Source organism: Grammomys surdaster, unplaced genomic scaffold, assembly GCF_004785775.1.
Source record: "Grammomys surdaster isolate TR1022 unplaced genomic scaffold, NIH_TR_1.0 125580, whole genome shotgun sequence".
NCBI lineage: Eukaryota > Metazoa > Chordata > Mammalia > Rodentia > Muridae > Grammomys > Grammomys surdaster.
Window position 1 is genome coordinate 625,084 of NW_021620426.1, and position 18,883 is coordinate 643,966.

Here is an 18,883-nt window from a genome sequence, read left to right on the forward strand (position 1 = left end):
ATTCAGTTTCTATCTGTGATATTCATGCTATGTACCATTATTCTGACCACAAGGTTAATATCAGAACTCCAGACCTAAGTTTGAAATAATCACCTTCTGTTTTAGCCTCATTATTAAATTTGTGTTGGTGAGTTTTGAGTTTTCATCTGTAAAGTAAAAAAGTCAATTGAATTTTTTGTGGGCTCAAAATTCTTTCATTATCCCATCTCGGAGACAGCACAAGTATGTGCTGTCATGCTGTTTTCCTTGGGGGAGTCTTAATTTTTAGACAAGGAAAAATTACATGTAGGCATGTGTGTCTAAGGGTAAGGTACAAGTACGTAGGTGTAGTTGCTCAAGAAAATGTGAAGAGATTATCATACCCCATGGGTATGGAGATTTTGTGAGTCAATGTACATACATAATGGGAACTAAACTCAGGTTCTCTGAAGAACAGAAGGCTCCATTAACTGATAAGCCCTAACCTGGGGTGATAGTTAAATTTATTTTTTTGCTAGTAACACGTATCTGTCAATGCACACAAGAAGTTTCTTATTTTTACTTTCTGCCTTCTTAATACAAGTCATGTGTTTTGTCATATCTCTGTCATCAATAGAATAGTTGTGAAATGTCTTCAAAGCACTGAGTCCTACATAGATACCTCTCTTTTAACACATCCCTGTAGAATTCTGTGTAGCAATACTATGGCATAAGATATTGACTGATTATTTGGTTTACATTCTTCTAAGCTCAGAGCCACATGTCTAAGGTACAGAGTGAATCTAGTTCTTCAGTATCTTCATCACACTGCAGGAGTTAACAAATACCCAGTAATTCTGAAGATTGGATGACATCCTTTGAGAACCGATTTCTGTGGTACCAATGAGAACCAATGTAGGTGGTACTCTAAAAAGTCTCAATCTCATTAAATATAATTATGCATGTGCTATATTTAATTGCTAGGGACACAGATATGAAATATATTAAATTAGGCCATTCTCATGTCAATATCAGCTCTTTAATGAATTAATTCCAGCTGCTTTTAGGAATAATGAACTCAATAGGATAGGTAAGATAGAAAGGTCTGTAGCTTCAGCTTCCTTGCCTGTAGCAATTATTTGGAAATTTATTTATGCATATTTATATAAGCATATGTTCTGAATAACTTATAAATAACAGACATTTATTTTTATACTTCTCAAGGACATAAAGTTCGGTGATTACACTGTTAGTAGACATGGTATCTGGAGAAGGACACTTCTTGAATTATAGATACTATCTTCCAGTTGTGTTGTCTCATAATACAAGAAACAAACAACCTCCCTCAGTTATCTTATATGAGGGTTCCAACCCAAATTCTGAGGTTATAATTACATAATTACCTCCCAAGGGGAGCCCTTCCTATTGTCATTACCTTGAAGAGTAGGTTTCAGTGTATCAATTTAAGAGGCTACAAATATGTAATCATAACAGTACCTACTAAGTATTATGGAGACTGAATATTTTTACTTTTGAAAATATTTATTTTTAAATTCATTTCTTTGTGTGAATGGATATCATCTCTGAGTGCAGTGTGGCATGAGCCTGGAGGGGTACGCACCACACATGATAGCCTGTTCTCTCTTACATCATGTGGATTCTAGGTATTGGACTCAGGTCATCAGGTGGAGGCAAACACCTTGACCTAGATTTAACCATCTTGCCAGTCTTCATGTTCTTTCCAACTTAGCTATACAGTAAATATGCTGTCTCAAGGATAATCAGTAGTACAATGTTATAAGTGAGCAATAGAACGAAGATTCCTACAGTAATCAAGGATACATGATGCCTGTGTCAGAGATTACAAAATATCTATATCTATATCTATATCTATATCTATATCTATATCTATATCTATATCTATATCTATATCTATATCTATATCTATATATATGTGTGTGTGTGTGTGTGTGTGTGTGTGTATAAAATCACACACACATGTAGATATATATGCAATTGACACATTTGCTGCAAGTCTACAGAGGCACATTTATGCCTGCCCATGGATGTTGTAGAGAAGCAGAAAGCCATATTTAAGAAATCTGAGCTTTTTATAGGAAGCGCAGGACATGCAATTCCTTTTGCTCCAGAGGAGGATACTTTTGCTCTTCATGTCTGCCATTTACTTCAAAGGGAGACACTATCTCTGCATTCTAAGGCTCTTTGTTATGCATATGCCTTTGAAAAAATAATTTTGAATAAATGGCAGCCAGTACTCAGTTTCATTAGGTGTACAGAAATGCTCCTGATCTACTGAGAATTGTTTTCCAAGTCTATATCTACCTCACTTGGTTCTACTTAAGAAGCAGCAGGCAGAAAACATTTAAAAGCACTTATGTTTAAGCAACTTTCCCCTATGCTATACAAGTGACAGAATGCTTTGGTGATACAAGAATTTCATCTTGGCATCAAGGCAAAAAAATCATTCAATTTTGGATACAAGTAAATTATTTTTCTGAGCAAAAAACATGAGAGGGCTTCTATGTTAGTAGAGGGTATAGTGTTCTATGTTGGTCTAGAAACAGTTACTTGTGTTGGGGAACTTGTGATTATGACAAGAATGAAAGCCCATTATGACACAAGGTGGCCAGCCCATTAATTGCATAGGGAGTAAGATTTTATCCACAGTATCTGACAGAGGGTCCGCCATATTGACCTGAATCTTAGCTTTATTTGGGAATCATACCAAGTCTGAGTCCTGGCCCATCTACTCTTAAATATTCTAGATTGTTTAAACATTGAATAAATTATTATTTGACTATGAGCTAGAGCAAGCAGAAGCTTGCTAGTTCTTGTTTGCCTACCTTAGGTCAGGGAGGAAAACTACATAATTTTGACTACCGTTTTATTTTCTGTCTACACAATGCCCCATGATTTTTTTGTGATGAGTGTTATTTACTTCTCAATGCCCTCCAAAAACAAACAAACAATCAAATGAACAAACAAACAAACAAACAAATCTCTTAAGGTATTTCTAGAGTGGAGGAAAGTTAGAATGGAGATATGCTATTCTTTTTTTGCTATAAATTCTTTGGTGATGGAATTGGTAAATGACCCGCTCTGAGTGCTAGGACATGTCAGCACACTTAGTCAATTTTACTATTATTGTAATTAAATATTTCTATTGCTAATATCTGATGAATTAACAATTGAAGATTGTATTCTTATTTTCTTTCAGTTACTTACAATGCTTCTTTAGATGCTTTTATCTCCAGTACAATGAGCAGTACAAATACTGTGGTGCTGGCATGGAGAGAGAAGTCAAAAAAACTCCTTAAAATGACATCTTTCAACATTGCCCAGGGCATTCACGCTTTTGATTACCACTCTCAGCTCAATTTAATTGGTATGTAAAATAAATCATGATAACTATGAGGGCCTCATAAATTGTCTAGGATGCATATTTGTATGCAGAGAAGTACTGTACCTTGTTGCTTTATTGCCAGGGAGACCAACTTGAGCAGCCCATATTTTATTGCTGGAGAATGTTTGATAATGATGCATATGATATGCAATGCATTTGAATTACACTGGGGTGAAATATGAGAAAGCACCCCAATGCTTTAATGACTCTTTTTTTATTAGAATTGGTAGGGGTGGAAGATAATATAGTGAAAGAAGACAGTTTGTACAGCATCTGCTATACTGATATCTTTCTAACACAGTGAAATGCTGAACCCAAACAAATCAGTCACTTTCATCACCAGTACATATGTGCACACACATATACACACACAGGCACACACATTCCTGTGTCACATGTACATGAAATGTATACATGCAAAGGCATACATGCACAGACACTTGCACATATCAGCACAACTGCAAATCCTAGATACTCTTCAGAATATATTTTCTAACTTTTTTGTTTTGCAAATTTACAGGTTATCATGGTTTTAATTTATTATGGCAATATTGTCCTTATTAAAAAGATATAGGAAACATAATGTATCCCAGGTATTAATCTTTTAAATGAGATATCTATATATTCTAAAATTTGATGATTTGATGTATGACTATGTATGTTTAAGCACTATAAAACTGACATATATATCTATTACTGAAAAATTAATAGAGTAGTTACAGAGAACACATGTGGCCTGTGGTACAGGTCATACAAATCCACATTTAGAAGCTACCATTTACAGGAAAAATATTGATGTTAATTATGAAAATAGATGCTTAAAATTCCCAATGATAATAGCAGATATAAAATATCTTAACATAGACCTTGTAAGATAGAAAGACTTCTAAGAATACTACACCTATATCAGAGAAGGCTTGAGGTATTTGGTAAAGACTCGTATGTCACCCATTTAATTCACTGGCTGGATAGTTATTCAGTCCTCCTATACTGATCTGTTTGATACTTTCATCAGTGTTGGGAAGCATAATAATCACAACTGCATAGGCAGTTCAAGACTAAGAAACAGCCAGAGAGTTACGTTGCATACTACACAGCTTGGTCTTGAAATGGTCCCTAAATATAAAGAAGCCATGATCAGAAATATCTGATCCTACAACCAGGATGAAAAAATTTGTGATGCTTGGTGGCTTGTGCATATGTGAAACACTGGTAAAAATAGTTTGTTCCTAATATTTTTGTTTGTTCACTTGTGACCCGTGAACATTTAGTTCTTCCCTCCTACCCTCAAACACCTCTCATGTTGTCTAACTTGCTTGTGTCCCAGAGATAGGGAACATTGGGGATAAGAGGAATGAGTGTACCCAGGCAAGTTATGGGTGGAATCCCAAATGAGACTATCTTTTCCTATTCGAGCCCATGTGTATTTTTGCCTCAAGATCAACTCATATCCTCCATTCAACTGAAGTCGAGTCTAGTTGGGTAATGCCAGGGTTTTTCTTCCATTAAGACGGGGATACTAGTGTTCATCAGGAGGCATTCCTCAACTTACAGACAGACTCATTTCAAAAAGATAATTAAAAACAATTTATTTTCTTTTAAATTCTGACTAGCTACGGCTGGCATCAACAATAAAGTTTGCCTCTGGAATCCCTATGTCCTGTCTAAACCAGTTGGTGTTCTATGGGGTCATTCAGCCAGTGTCATAGCAGTTCAATTCTTTGCTGAGAGAAAACAACTTTTCAGCTTCTCCAGGGATAAAGTAAGTAAATCTACATATTTAATTTTTCCACTTGCATTTCAAGTTCCTAAAGAAATCTCCCCTGAACCCCAGATTTCTCTGAGAGATATCAGTTGTTCATACAAACTGGCTAAGTATTGTGAACTCTACAATTGGAATAGGTATTGATTGATTGTTGCTTCTTAAGAATTCCTGACACTTGGACAAAAAGTATTTCATTTAATTTTTGTTCAAATCATGTACTTATAGGTTTAATTCATTTTATTGGATATTGCAAGTGAAGAGCACTCAAAGTTCTCATTAATTCAACATGGAAAAAATCAATGTGGGAATAAGGAAATGTTGCTTAGGTAAAACAGTGAAAAGGGAGAGTTGATTAACTATTATCACTTTAATATTAAAAGACTCATTAAATTACACATTTGAGCTAGTTGAAATATATCAAGTATACGGTGAATTTTAATTAAATGTCTATGTTCTGGTGATCTTACTGGGACACTTTTTGTCTGTATTTGGAGATATTAGGGATCTGACTTAAAGCCTTAGACATGCTGAACACCACTCTACCACTGAGATTTACTCTTATCTTGATGGGGCAGTCTCAATATGGTAGGCAATGACTCAAGAATCATGTAGTTTAGATTAAATTCTGAGCTCATAAAGAAATCTAACTAAGTAAACTTCTTAGTATCCCAAAGTTACCTTTTATGTACTGTAAAATTTCCATATTACATAATTACAAACTTTAAATGTTCAGTCAAATCTATTATAGATTTTTGACTAGATGGATGACTTTCCTTATGTTTCTGGACTCCACATGGTTGAGTGCAAAGCCACCCACAACACCAATTTCAGATGACCAATGCCCTATTCTGTCCTCTACAGGTACCAGGCACACAGGTTGTACTCATAATACATACAGCAAGTACACACACACTCACACACACACACACACACACACACACACAAATGAGAGATTTCAGGATACTTGGTTATGAAGAGAAAAATAGGTAAGTGGAGATAATTTTTGTTCTATGTTAGAGGAATGTATCTGTGTTAAAGGAGAAACTATAATTTTTAGAAATTAATATTCAACCCTGTATCCACAACCCAATTAATATCTTGAAGTTAGTTCATGTAACTTATTTTTCCTATTAACTATCATGAAAATCTTTTTTTCCCTTAAATGATACCAGTCACCTACCAATTCTTTTTGATTCTATCACCAAACTCTGTTCATCATCTTGCCCCCTTAGCTCAGCTACCATTGTTCTAACGTTAAAATGTTTGTCTTTGCTGGATATGGTAGTGCACACTGTAAATCTCAGCATTTGAGATGCAGAGGCCGAAGGATTTCTATTTCATTCAATGCCAGTCTTGTATACATAGTGAATTCTAGGCAATCCAGGGAGAGACAATGAGATTCAAAACAAAACAAAACAAAACCCAAACCAAACCAAAACTCACCTTGTCAACTCAAAAATACTGAATCCTGCAAACCTTGCTTAACAAGTCTTCATAGTTGCTGAAAAGTTAGACCCCACTATACCTTTCATTCTGTTAATAATAAAAACAAACAAACAAGCAAACAACCCAAAACAAAACAGAAAACGAGCCTGCAGGAAAACAACCAAATGAATGAATTAACTCCAGACTCCCATCTCTACATTCCATTTAACAATCAGCTCTGAAATTCTCAACCTTTCACACAAAACCCTCCTCCATCTGGCTGTTCTATTTCACTTTTTTCTTGGTTTATTAATTTCACACTCGAGTTGCATTGACTCTTAGTACTTAACCATCATACAGTTTCCTGGCACTGCAATGTTTACTTTCGCCTGCAGTTTCTTGTCCTCTATTACAATCTGACAGAAGGATGTTTGGCAGCCCTTTGGAGATGTTTGTGTAGTTGTGGGTGCTTCTTTCTGTGTACTCCAATTGTCATTCATTAGAACATACGTTTGTCTTCATTAATTTGCTTCCATAAGATGTTAGTGTGTTTTCTAGACTGTATTATCAGTATCTTTCACAACCCTTGGCACCTTGCAGTGTTTACTTTGTGACTACATTTTGCTAGATTTAAGTGAAAACTATTGTTTGGATATAGATTCAAAAAGAAATTCACAATCAGACCTTTTAGGACGCACTCCTGGATTTAGTTGTCTTAGTTTTTGAGGTCTCTGAAAACTTTGTTTTGACTTCAATTATTGAAATTAACACAATCTACACTGTGCAGCTATAGTTTAACCTTAAAATTTTGACTAAAAGATAATGGTTATTTGTTAAATTTATTTTTATCTTTCCTAAAATCTAGCACATATTGGTATTTTAACCACATGGTAGGAGATAATATAAGTCAATGTTAGTGTTCTTTAAATCAGGGACTGTACCTAATTCTTGGATTGTGCCATACATGTGCATGATCCTCAATAAATCATAGTTAAGTGAATAAATATGAACCAGACAGAAATGAAGCAAATAGCAGATATTTCATCATTATGGAGATCCATGAAAGGTTTTATAACCTTAAAAACAAGTGCAAAATCATGTCTTATGAATCAGGATTGATCACATACAGCGGTGATCAATATTTCGACTACCTGACTTCTTTCCAAAGCAGATTCGTCCTTCAATTTTCTCTTTGGTTACTAAAGTGTTGCATCATTATAAAGCTTGTCATGCTGTCACTCACCTTGGATGGAATGCATTTCACTTTGAAAAATGTATGGCAATCTTACGCCATATGTCTACAGCAAACAGCAGGGCTTTCTGCTCCTGGGCTGAGTCTTTGCTTTATTGCTGGAAAATTCTTTTGGATGTTTTAAAGGGTTATAGTTAAACTAGAACTCCAGAGAAAATGAAACATCTTCCTGTTTTATAAAAGGCCTTTGATTAGATTGTACTATCATCAATCAGTTGCTAAATTAGAGATTTGTTGATCAAAGAAAATCACATCTAAACAATTCTTACAATGCAAGTTACAACTTTAGTTCTTTTAGGAAGGTTAGCCACTTTTCAAGGGATGATAAAACAATTTATTCTTTTAAAACTTGATATCATAATGAGTTATTATTGTCCAATGAAACTTTATTTCGAACTCCTCCTAAGCTTCTGTCTTGCTGGAAGCTGGTTATCTTCTCATTTAAAGGAGAAACTGTAAGAGTAAAAAAATATTTCTCTACTGGGGGACAACATTCCACTCATAAAGCTGGGTTCATTTCCACTTTTCTCTTGGCTGCTCTTTTGTAGGATACTAGCCCTAATTTGGCCACTAGGATTGTATTAATTTTTAACTTAATCCTTTGTTTGATGTTCTGATTTCTCCCATAGCCAGGCATCCACACTCTAGAACAAGGGTTGGCAACAAAGTCAGTGGGCTTTTGTGTTGTTGACTAGACATTACCCACTGGTCTTGACCCATCCCAACTTCCATCTGTTCATCTAGGGAAAAGGGGTTTTCATTTTGTTGTAATTGTACAAATAAATGGATTAAGTCTCTCATTTAAAGACTTCAAATGATGAAGATACATGGGGGGTAGAGAGGGAAATATCTTTCTTTCCTCTTCTCCTTCAAGCTACTATTCTCTCAGGACATAACTATGATCACTTCTTTTCCTCTTGTACAGTGAGGTTATATACTAATATTTTGAAGTATTGTTGTACTATGTTGTTATATGTTGTTAGTGTGTATGTATAGATTCTGGATGGTATTTATTATTTGTGTATATGTGTATTGTATAAAATAAAATTTTCTGTATTGTATTTTCCTAAACAAACCTCATAGAGAACATTTTGTGAAAAAAAATATTTGTGAATATATTTACATATTTCTGTCTCTCTATCTCTTTTCTTTTCCTTACATTCTATTTTATGGTATAGTTGGTCATGACTCTTTTATTTAATCACCAATTAATTAAAAAATACTGTTTCTAATTTTTTTATACCATTAGTATTTGGTTTTACCTGAGAACTCTGGGCTATCTAATCTCTGGTTCTTGGTTACTCAAGCAATATCAGGTATGTGTTTCATCACATAGAGTGGGCATTAAGCCAAATCAGACATCTGTTGGCTACTCCCACAAAGTTTGTGTCACCATTGCCCTAGCATATTTGCAGATAGTACAGATTGTCAATCAAAGGTTGTTGTTTACATTTCTCTTTTGGTAGCCTTCAGAGAACTTTTCCATGTTATGAAACTAGAACATGGGGTGAAGTTTCTGTATAGGCAGCATCTCGATATCTCCATGTTCAATGAGATGTGTGGGTATTGTCTTCAGTGATAGGGCTTTGTAGTTGTAAGTTTGTAGACAACAACCTATTGTCTTTGCAAAAGCATGGGTTGTTTGATGACTTCCATTGGATCCTATTGGCCAATAACTCAAATTATGAAACACAGTACTAATACTGGGAGCTTTGTTTGGTGACAAGAGATGGCTGGTTTGGGTTCTGTCTCTCTCCTTATTTAGGGATATCATTAGGATAAACTTCATATTTTGAAAAGTATCCATTGCATTAGGTTTCCACACGGCTTCTCAAATGCCCTTCAATTCTATCTGTCTTTCCTCTCATTCCCTCCCTCAATTCCATCTTTCCTCCCCTCTCTGACCTGATTATCCCATTCTTGTCTCTTCTGCCTCAACCCTAGTCTCCAGTCCACACATAAAATCTATTCTATTTACCTCTCACAGGGTGGTATATAATGTTCCCTCCTAGTCCCTTCGTGTATGCCTACCTTTCTCTCTGGTCTACAGATTGTAGTTTAGTTATTTATTTAATAGGAAATATGTAGATATGAGCAGATACATACCATACTTCTCTCTCTGGTTCTTGATTACCTCACTTCAGATGATTCTTTTCTAGTTTCATCCATTTGCCTGCAAATTTCACAGTGACTTTTTTTTTTAAGAGGTGACTAATACTTTCTTGGGTAGATATACTACATTTCTTAATCCAATTTTTGGAGGGACATCTAGCTTGTTTATAGTACTGACTATTATGAATAGAGCATCAATGAACATGATTGAGTAAGTGTCCTTGTGATAGGATGAAGCATTTTTTGGGTATATGTCCAAGAGTAATATAGCTGGATTTAGAGATAGATTGATTACCATATACCCAAGGATCTGCCATAATGATGTTCATAGTTGGTGTACAGGTTTTTAGTTATACTAGCAATAGAGGAATGTTTCTCTTTGCTCCATATCCTCTCCAATATGAGATGCTACTTGTATAATAGATCTTAGCCATTAAGACAAGCAAAGAATGGAAATTCAAAATAGTTTTGATTTGAATTTCCCTGATGACTAAAGATGTTGAACATTTTAAAAAGTGTTACTTGGTCATTTTAATATTCTATATTCAGAATTTTCCTGTTTTATTTTAAAATAATTGTTTTTTTAATTGAAAAAATAGTTTTTCTCATACAATGCATATTAACCACAGTTTCCCTTCCCTCTACTCCTTTAAGTTCCCCACAACCTACACTTTCCCCCAGATCCACTTTCCTCAGAAAATACTAGGCCTTCAAGAGACAGCCAAACAGGATAAAACAATGTCCAATTGATCTTTAATAGATGAATGCCTTATAGTTGGATCTCCTGGAGGCATTTCTTTAACCCTAGTTTCTTTCTTTCTTAGGTCAACTTGATACACAAAAACAGTCACTCAGTACAGGGGTTTATTTCAATTGTCTTGTACCTGATGAAACTTGCTTTGTATTCGAGTAAGTGGTTAATTTTGGAGAAATTTCCATGAGAAAAGTTCTATGCTGAAAAAAAAAGTGTGTTCTTTTGTATTTGTGCAAAATGTTCTGTAAATTCTCTTAGGTTCATTTGTTTGATAATGTTGGTTAGCTCTAACATTTCTCTTTGAAGATTTTGTCTAGATTACCTGTCTATTGGTTAGAGTGAAGTATTTGAAGTCTCCCATTGTCATTGTGTGAGAGTCAATGTATGAATTAAGATGTAAAAATGTTTCTTTAACAAATATGGGCACTCTTGTGTTAGGGGAATAGATATTAAAAATTAAAATGGCATGTAGGTGAATTTTTCATTTGATGAGTATGTGTTATCCTTCCCTATCTCTTCTGATTAGTTTTGTTTTGAAGTGTATTTTGTTAGATATTAAAGTGGCTACACCAGAGTGTTTCTTAGGCTTATTTGTTTAGAATGTCTTTTTCCAATATTTTACCCTTAGGTAATGTCTATCTTTTATGTTTAAGTGTGTTTCCTGAATGTAGCAAAAGATAGATCTGGTTTCTGCATCCATTCTGTATCTTTTTTTTGGGGGGGCAGGGGGGGATTGAGACCACTAACATTCAGAGGTATCAATGACCAATGATTGTTAATTCCTGTTATTTTGTTGTTGATGATGTTTTTGTTGCTGTTGTTGTTGGTTGTGGTAGGCTGCATGTGTGTTTGAGGGTGAGATTACCTTCCTTTGATCTTATAGATCTGGGATTATTGATTCCCTGTGTTTTCCTGGCTGTAGTTAACCTCTTTTGGTTGGAGTTTTCCTTCTAGTACACTTTGTAAGTTTGGATTTATAAATACATATTGCTTACATTTGACTTTAATATGGAATAGCTTATTTTCTTCATCTACGGTAATTAAAAATTTTGCTGTGTTTACTATTCCAGACTGGCATCTCTGGTCTCTTAGAGTCTTGGCATTATCTACCTAGGTCCTTTTGTCTTTTAGAGTCTCCATTGAGAAGTCCAATGTGTAATTTTAATAGTTCTGCCTTTATGTGTTACTTGGTCTTTTACCTTGCAAATTTTCATATTCTTCTTCTTCTTGTTCTGTATGTTTAGTGTTTTTTAGTCATATGCATTTAAGAGACTTTCTTTTTTGGTCCAATCTACTTGATATTCTTTATGTTTCTTGTATGTGTGAAAACTCTGTTAATTAAGGTTCAAGTCATCCACTGACCTGATAGCCTACTGATGTGACACATAATGGAGTACTCCCTTCTTTGGCAGGACTTTTCCTACTGTGAGGTTACCTGGGGAGTTCAACCCTCCCCCCATGTCTCTACCTGCAGAATATCATACAGCCTAAGTTAAGATTACAAACTCAACTTCCTTTCTCCTGAAACAAACCCATTCAGTTAGCACCTGAGGTTCCAGAAATGTTCCCTTATGTTAATGAGTCATTTTGGTAGTCTAAGCCTTCAGTCAATGACCTTTGCCCATTCTGGATGTTTCTACCACTCCTAACCCCTCAAACTATATAAGCCTTGAATCACCCCAAGGAAAGCTGATCTACCTCCCTGCAGCTGGTCTCTGTGTATCTTCCTCACCATATATACTCACAACCTTAAAATATGAAAAATATACCCTATATTTATTTATACAATTTTGTTATTTTTCTATAACTATGCATATTTTCTATTTCTTGTTTAGGCTTCTTGAGTATTTCAACAGGTCTTCTGAGAAAATTCTTGTTTTCTACTAATGAGAGACTATACAATGGGAATAAGTGTTAGAAATCAGAGGATTATAGTTTCGTGTCATATTTTATTTCTTTTTAAAAATAATTTTTAAAAATTAGGGAAGAACAAAGATGATAGCTATGGTAACATTTAAAGATGGATATCAGAGAATATGACTTAGAGAAGAATGCTCTTATGCCTGAGGGGCTGGAAGTGGTAAAAAGATGTTTCTAAAATTAAATTTATTTCTTCTTTTAGACTTTTGTGAACAAATTTTCTTTGACCCCAACTCTTCCCACCCATTATCCTCTTCTATTTACACCAAATCTCTTCTTCATCCCAACCTCTCCTCTGAATTTCATTTTGTGTGTGTGTGTGTATGTGTGTGTATCCCACTGTGTTTACTATGGTTGTCTGAATGAGCATGAGGGGTGATATTTGCTTAAACAGGGACAGTAAACCAGTAACTATACCATTAAGGAACATAACATCCTCTCCCCCTGCAATCTTTAACTGCTCCTCTGGGAAGAGAAACAATTGTTACCTGACTTAAGGCTAAAATTTGAAGGTAATGTATATCTTATAAAGATTCAGTGAGATGACATCCTGTCCAATAAGTGCCCTTTAAGTGTTTATTGATTATAATTTTATAGATTACTGGAAGACTTAATTGTAAATGGAACTGTTATATAGTGTTATATCAGGGGCAGCCAGCACCTTCAGTTCCTGTCTTACTTTTATGCCTAAGCCATGTTCTTTGGAGCTGACTTCATAGAGCCAGGCTCCTGCACTGCAGTTTTCAAAGCCCCACTGGCAAGCCTCACACTTCCTCTGTCTTTTTCTATTTCTTAAATATTGCTGTTACAACTAGGAAACCTTTCCATATATAATAATTTGAGTCAACTTTCTCTCTCTCCTTCATGTTTCTGCCATTATTAGAAAATTATGAATCTTTTAAACCATGTACTTAGAATTGAATCTGATCTGATGCTGACTCAGCTTTCAACAGTGCATAGAAAACAGTCTCTGTCCATCCACATATTTATTCATGTGCCTCCTTAAGTCATGCAGTTACTTCTTTATGAAAGTACCATTTATAGTAAAAAGAAAATATTTGTTTATTGTAGTTTTACTGTATGAATAATAGTGGTTCTGCTCACCTCTGGCAGGGAGCAGGGTTCTGCAGAAAAGCCTGACTGCAAACAAAGTGCTAGCCTACATCTGAATACAATCCTCCTTACACTATACTTTCACATGCTGTGATTTGGAAATATTTACATAACAGGATGAACAATTTCACTACATTCTCCACACAACTGACATAATTTCAGAGTTTGCAATAGTGCTTCAACAGAAAGGTAAAGAAATGGATAGATGATATTCATATATGTCAGATACCTGTGTTGGGTTAAAGTTGGATCCAAGTATCTGAAGTCTCAATGTACTGGCTTCTATTTCTAATGCATATAAATGCTACAGAATTTATAATTCTGCTTATTAAAACATTGGCAATTGACATAAAATGAGATCAGAAAACTATCTTTATCAGGTACAATGTTAAATTTTGCTTTAATAAAATAAAAAGATTGGGTTTTTATTTCCAATACTATAAAGGTGGAGATGAAATGAAGAGCCCCAAGCAGACTCTGACTAAACATGAGTTCAAGAACCTGACTAATATGATTTTTTATAGCCATTATATGTGCTAGGTATCAGAATGTATGCAGGCATACATGTGTATAAGAATTCATAAAATTTATTTAAATTTACTGGACCAATTGTTCAATAGAAATTTTAGGAATTTATTTTATTATGCTTAAAAAGAAGAACATAATGATAAACAATAAAATTACTATCAAATATACTCATATATTTCTGAATGTGGTGATATACATCTCTAATCCAAACACTTGTGAGATAGAAGCAGGAAGGATGAGAGATTTCTGATCATCTACAGTTATATATCAAGTTTAAGGCAAGCATGGACTAAATGAAACTGTCTCAAATGAAATAAAACAACAAGTATATATATGTATACATCTGAACACGTACATACAACATAACACACAAACACACACACATGTTTATGTTGTATGTACATCTTCAGGTATATGTATAAATGTGCTTGCAGTTGTTGCAGATGTGTGTACATGTATGTGCCTGTATATATAGAGGCTGAAGATTGATGGCAGATATATTCCACAACTGGCTATCTGATTTATTTTGAGAACATCTCTACTGAACTAGAAGGATACCAATTGCCTATTCTGGTTGATCAGTTAGTTTCTGGAATCCTCCTGTCTCCAGTTCTCTAGCATTAGGTGTGTAGTCATAGCTTCTATACCTATGCTACTCCATGGGTGTTAGTCATTCAAATGCAAGTTGCTATTCATGTGCTATGTTCTAGTTTGCTTTCTATTCCTTTGATAAACACTCTGATGTTTTTGGTAGGAGAGAGTTTATGTGGCTTGCACTTCTACTGTAATTGAAGGAACTCAGGGAAGGAAGTCAAGCAGGAATACAGAGGCAGGAACTGAAGCAGAGAGTAAAGAGGAATGCTGCCAACTGTCTTGGCTTTTTAATGAAACTTACTCAAGGCCACTTGCCCAAATGTGGCACCACCCACAGTAAGCTCAGCCCCTCACCTATAATCAATAAATCAATCAATTAATCAATAAAAAATGCCTCATAGGCTTGCCTACAAGCCAGTCTGATGGATGCATTTTTTCAACTCAAGTTTCCTCTTTCTAGATAACTAACTCTAATCTGCATCAAGTTTTCAATCTAACCAGCACATGCGGCAAGCCCTTTTGTAACTGAGTTATATTTTCATTCCCTAAAATACTTATTTTGACATGTTCTATTTTAGAAGTTAACTTGAACACAAACAGAGGGGAGGATTTATAATCACCTAATAATAACTACATTTGAGCATCATTTTTGCAAATAATAAATGAGACTGAGTACTTTTATGTAAATAACATAAAATATGTAAATAACATAAAAGTACGAGCCTGTAGTTGTTCTATCCTGAGAACAAAAGAGATAGATAGTCATTATCTGGGTTACAGTCAAGTCATACACATTAGTTATGAAGCAAAGATTGCTTGCTCATAGAAATTTCAATGGACTGAACCATAAAGCTTCATACTACAGTTCAGGTAGGGACAAAAGCCAGGCCTAGTATTGTTTTAAAAATGCTTTCTGGACCCATCTTCACAGATTCTGATTTAACTGCCTGAGACAATGGATTAAAAATGGGTAGATTTTAGAAGACTTAAGTTGTATTTAAAGACAAAATTTACAGTGTGTTGGGTTTTATTATTATTTATTCATTTTATATCTCATTATTCCACTCCCCTTTCCTCCCAATAGCTCCTCACAAAGTTCCATTCTCCATTCCTCCCTGTGCTTCTCTGAGATGGGGAAGACCTTGTGAGATGTTGGAAGTGACATAGCTGGGTCTTGAGGTAAAACTATTCCAAATGTTCTGAGAAACTGCCAAATTGACTTCCAGAGGAAAGTACAAGTTTGCACTTCCACCAGCAATAAAAATGTGGCCACCTAGCTCAACATCCTTACCAGCATGTGCTGTCCATTGAATTTTTGATCTTAGGCATTCTGATGGATGTAAGGTAGAATCTCAGAGTCATTTTCATTTGCATTTCCATGATGCCAAAGGATGTTGAATATTTCTTTAAGTGTTTCTAGCCATTTGAAATTCCTTCTGTTGAGAACTCTCTGTTCAGCTCTGCATCCCATTTTTAAAAATGGGTTCTTTGGGTTACTGGTGTCTAACTTCTTGAGTTATTTATATATTTTGAACATTGGCAATCTGTCAAATGTAGGGTTAGAGAAGATCTTTTTTCATTCTGTCATTTCATCCTTTTGACAGTGTCCTTTGCCTTACAGAAAGTTTTCAGTTTTATGAGGTCTCATTTATGAGTTGTTGATCTTAGTGCTTAGAACCATTGGTGTTCTGTTCAGGATGTTGTCTGCTGTACCAATAAGCTCAAAGCGAATCCCTAATTTTGCCTCTATTAGATTTATTATATCTAGTTTTATGTTGAGGTCTTTGATCCATTTGGACTTTTGTATAGAGTGATGAATATGGATCTATTTGCATTCTTCTACGTGCAGACATCCTGTTAGACCAGCACCATTTGTTGAAGATACTCTTCTTTTTCTATTGTATAGTTGTCATTGCTCTATTCAAAATCAAGTGTCTGTAGGTATGTGGATTCATTATTGGGCCTTAGATTCCATTCCATTCCTCAACTTGTCTATTTCTATACCAATACCATGAGGATTTTAGGTTTTATTACTACTCCTGTGTAGTACAGCTTGAAGTCAGGGACAGTGATAACTCCAGCAGTTTGTTCAGGACTGTCTTTAGCTATCCTGAGTTATTTTGGTTTTTCATATGAAGGAGTGAATTGTTCTTTCAAGATGCCCATTTTCATTTTGTGAATCCTACCAATCCATGGGAATGGTAGATGTTTCCATCTTCTGATATCTTCCTCAATTTCTTTCTTCAGAGACTTGAAGTTCTTGTCATATAGGTCTTTCACTTTCTTGGTTAGAGTTACACCAAAATAGTTTGTATTATTTGTGGTTATTGTGGAGGGTATTGTCTTTCTAAGTTGTTTTTTAACCTATTTATTGTTTGTATAAAGGAGAACTACTTATTTCTTTGAGTAAATTTTTTATTCAGCTATGTTGCTGAGGATATTTATCAGCCGTAGGAGTTCTCTGGAAGAATTTTTGGGGTTGCTTACATGTACTATCATATATCATATCATATCATATCATATCATATGTGAGCAGTGATGTTTTACTTTTTCCTTTCCAATTTGTATCCCTTTGGTTTCCTTTAGTTGTTCTATTGCTCTGGCTAGAACTTCAAGTACTATATTGAAGAGATAGGAAGAGAGTGGACAGCCTTATCTTGTCCCTCATTTTAGCGTAGTTACTTTAAATTTCTCTCCATTTAATTTGATGTTGGGTATTGGCTTGCTGTACATTGCCTTTATTGTACTTAGGCATGTGCCTTGTATCCCTGGTCTTGCAAAGAGTAATAACATGAAGGGATGTTGGATTTTGTCAAAGGCTTTTCAGCACCTATTAATATGATCATGTGTTTCTTTTCTTTCAATTTGTTTATATGGTAGATTATATGGATAGATTTTTGTACATTGAATCACTTCTCCATCTGTGGGATGAAGCCTACTTGATCATGGTGGATGATAATTTTGATATATTCTTGGATTTGGTTTACAAGTATTTTATTGAGCATTTTTGCATCAATGGGATATTGTTCTGAAACTCTCTTTGTTGAATCTTTGTGTGTTTTAGATATCAGGGTGACTGTAGCCTCACAAAATGAATTAGGCAGTGTTCCTTCTGTTCCTATTTTGTGGAGTAGTTTATGGAGTATTGGAATTAGCTCTTCTTTGAAAGTCTGGTAGAATTCTGGGCTAAAAATCATCTGACCCCTGGCTCTTTTGTTTTTGGTTTTGCTTTTGTTTTTTTCTGGGTTGGAAGATTTTAAATGACTGCTACTATTTCCTTAGAGTTATAAGACTATTTAGACAGTGTACATGAGGTTAATATTTGGTAATTGGCATTTTTCTAGAAAATCATCTATTTCATACATATTTTCCAATTTTCTCGAGTACTTTTTTTTTTTAAGTAAGACCTAATAATTCTTTGAATTTCCTCAGTGTCCGTTGTTATGCATCTTTTTTCTTTTCTGATTTTGTTAATTTGGGTACTATCTTGCTACCTTTTAGTAGTTTGGCTTTTTTTTTTAGTTTTCTCAAAGAACCAACTCTTAGTTCATTGATTCTTTGTATTGTTCTCATTGTTTCTAACTGATTGATTTCAGCCCTCTGTTTGATTATTTTCCGCCTTCTACTACTCTTGGGTGTGTTTTTCCTCTCTTTTTTCCTAGAGCCTTCAGATGTGCTTTTAATTCAGTAGTGTGAGAACTCTTCAGTTTCTTTATGTAGGCACTTAGTGCTATGACCTTTCCTCTTGGCACTGCTTTCATGAGTAGAGAGTTGTTCAATTTCTATGAGTATGTAGGATTTGTATTGTTACTGTTGTTGTTGAAGTTCAGCTTTAATCCATGGTAATCTGATAAGATACATGGAATTATTTTAATCTTGTTGTATTTGTTGAGGCTTGATTTTTGACTTATTATATGGTCAGTTTTGGAGAAGTTTCTGTGAGGTGCTGAGAAGGTATATTCTTTTGTATTTTGATGAAATGTTCTATAGATATCTGTTAGGTCCATTTGTATCACAACTTGTGTTAATTTCCTTATT

At 34.8% G+C, this 18,883-nt stretch overlaps 1 protein-coding gene across 1 annotated transcript in view; it reads left to right on the forward strand.

The window, feature by feature from the left end:
- Wdr49 (WD repeat domain 49) overlaps positions 1-18,883 on the forward strand; it is a 155,447-nt gene that overhangs the window by 46,698 nt on the left and 89,866 nt on the right. The window contains exons 5-6 of the mRNA XM_028786760.1: positions 3,197-3,364; positions 4,996-5,144. Coding sequence (XP_028642593.1) covers positions 3,197-3,364; positions 4,996-5,144 — 317 coding nt within the window. The remainder of the gene's footprint in view (positions 1-3,196; positions 3,365-4,995; positions 5,145-18,883) is intronic.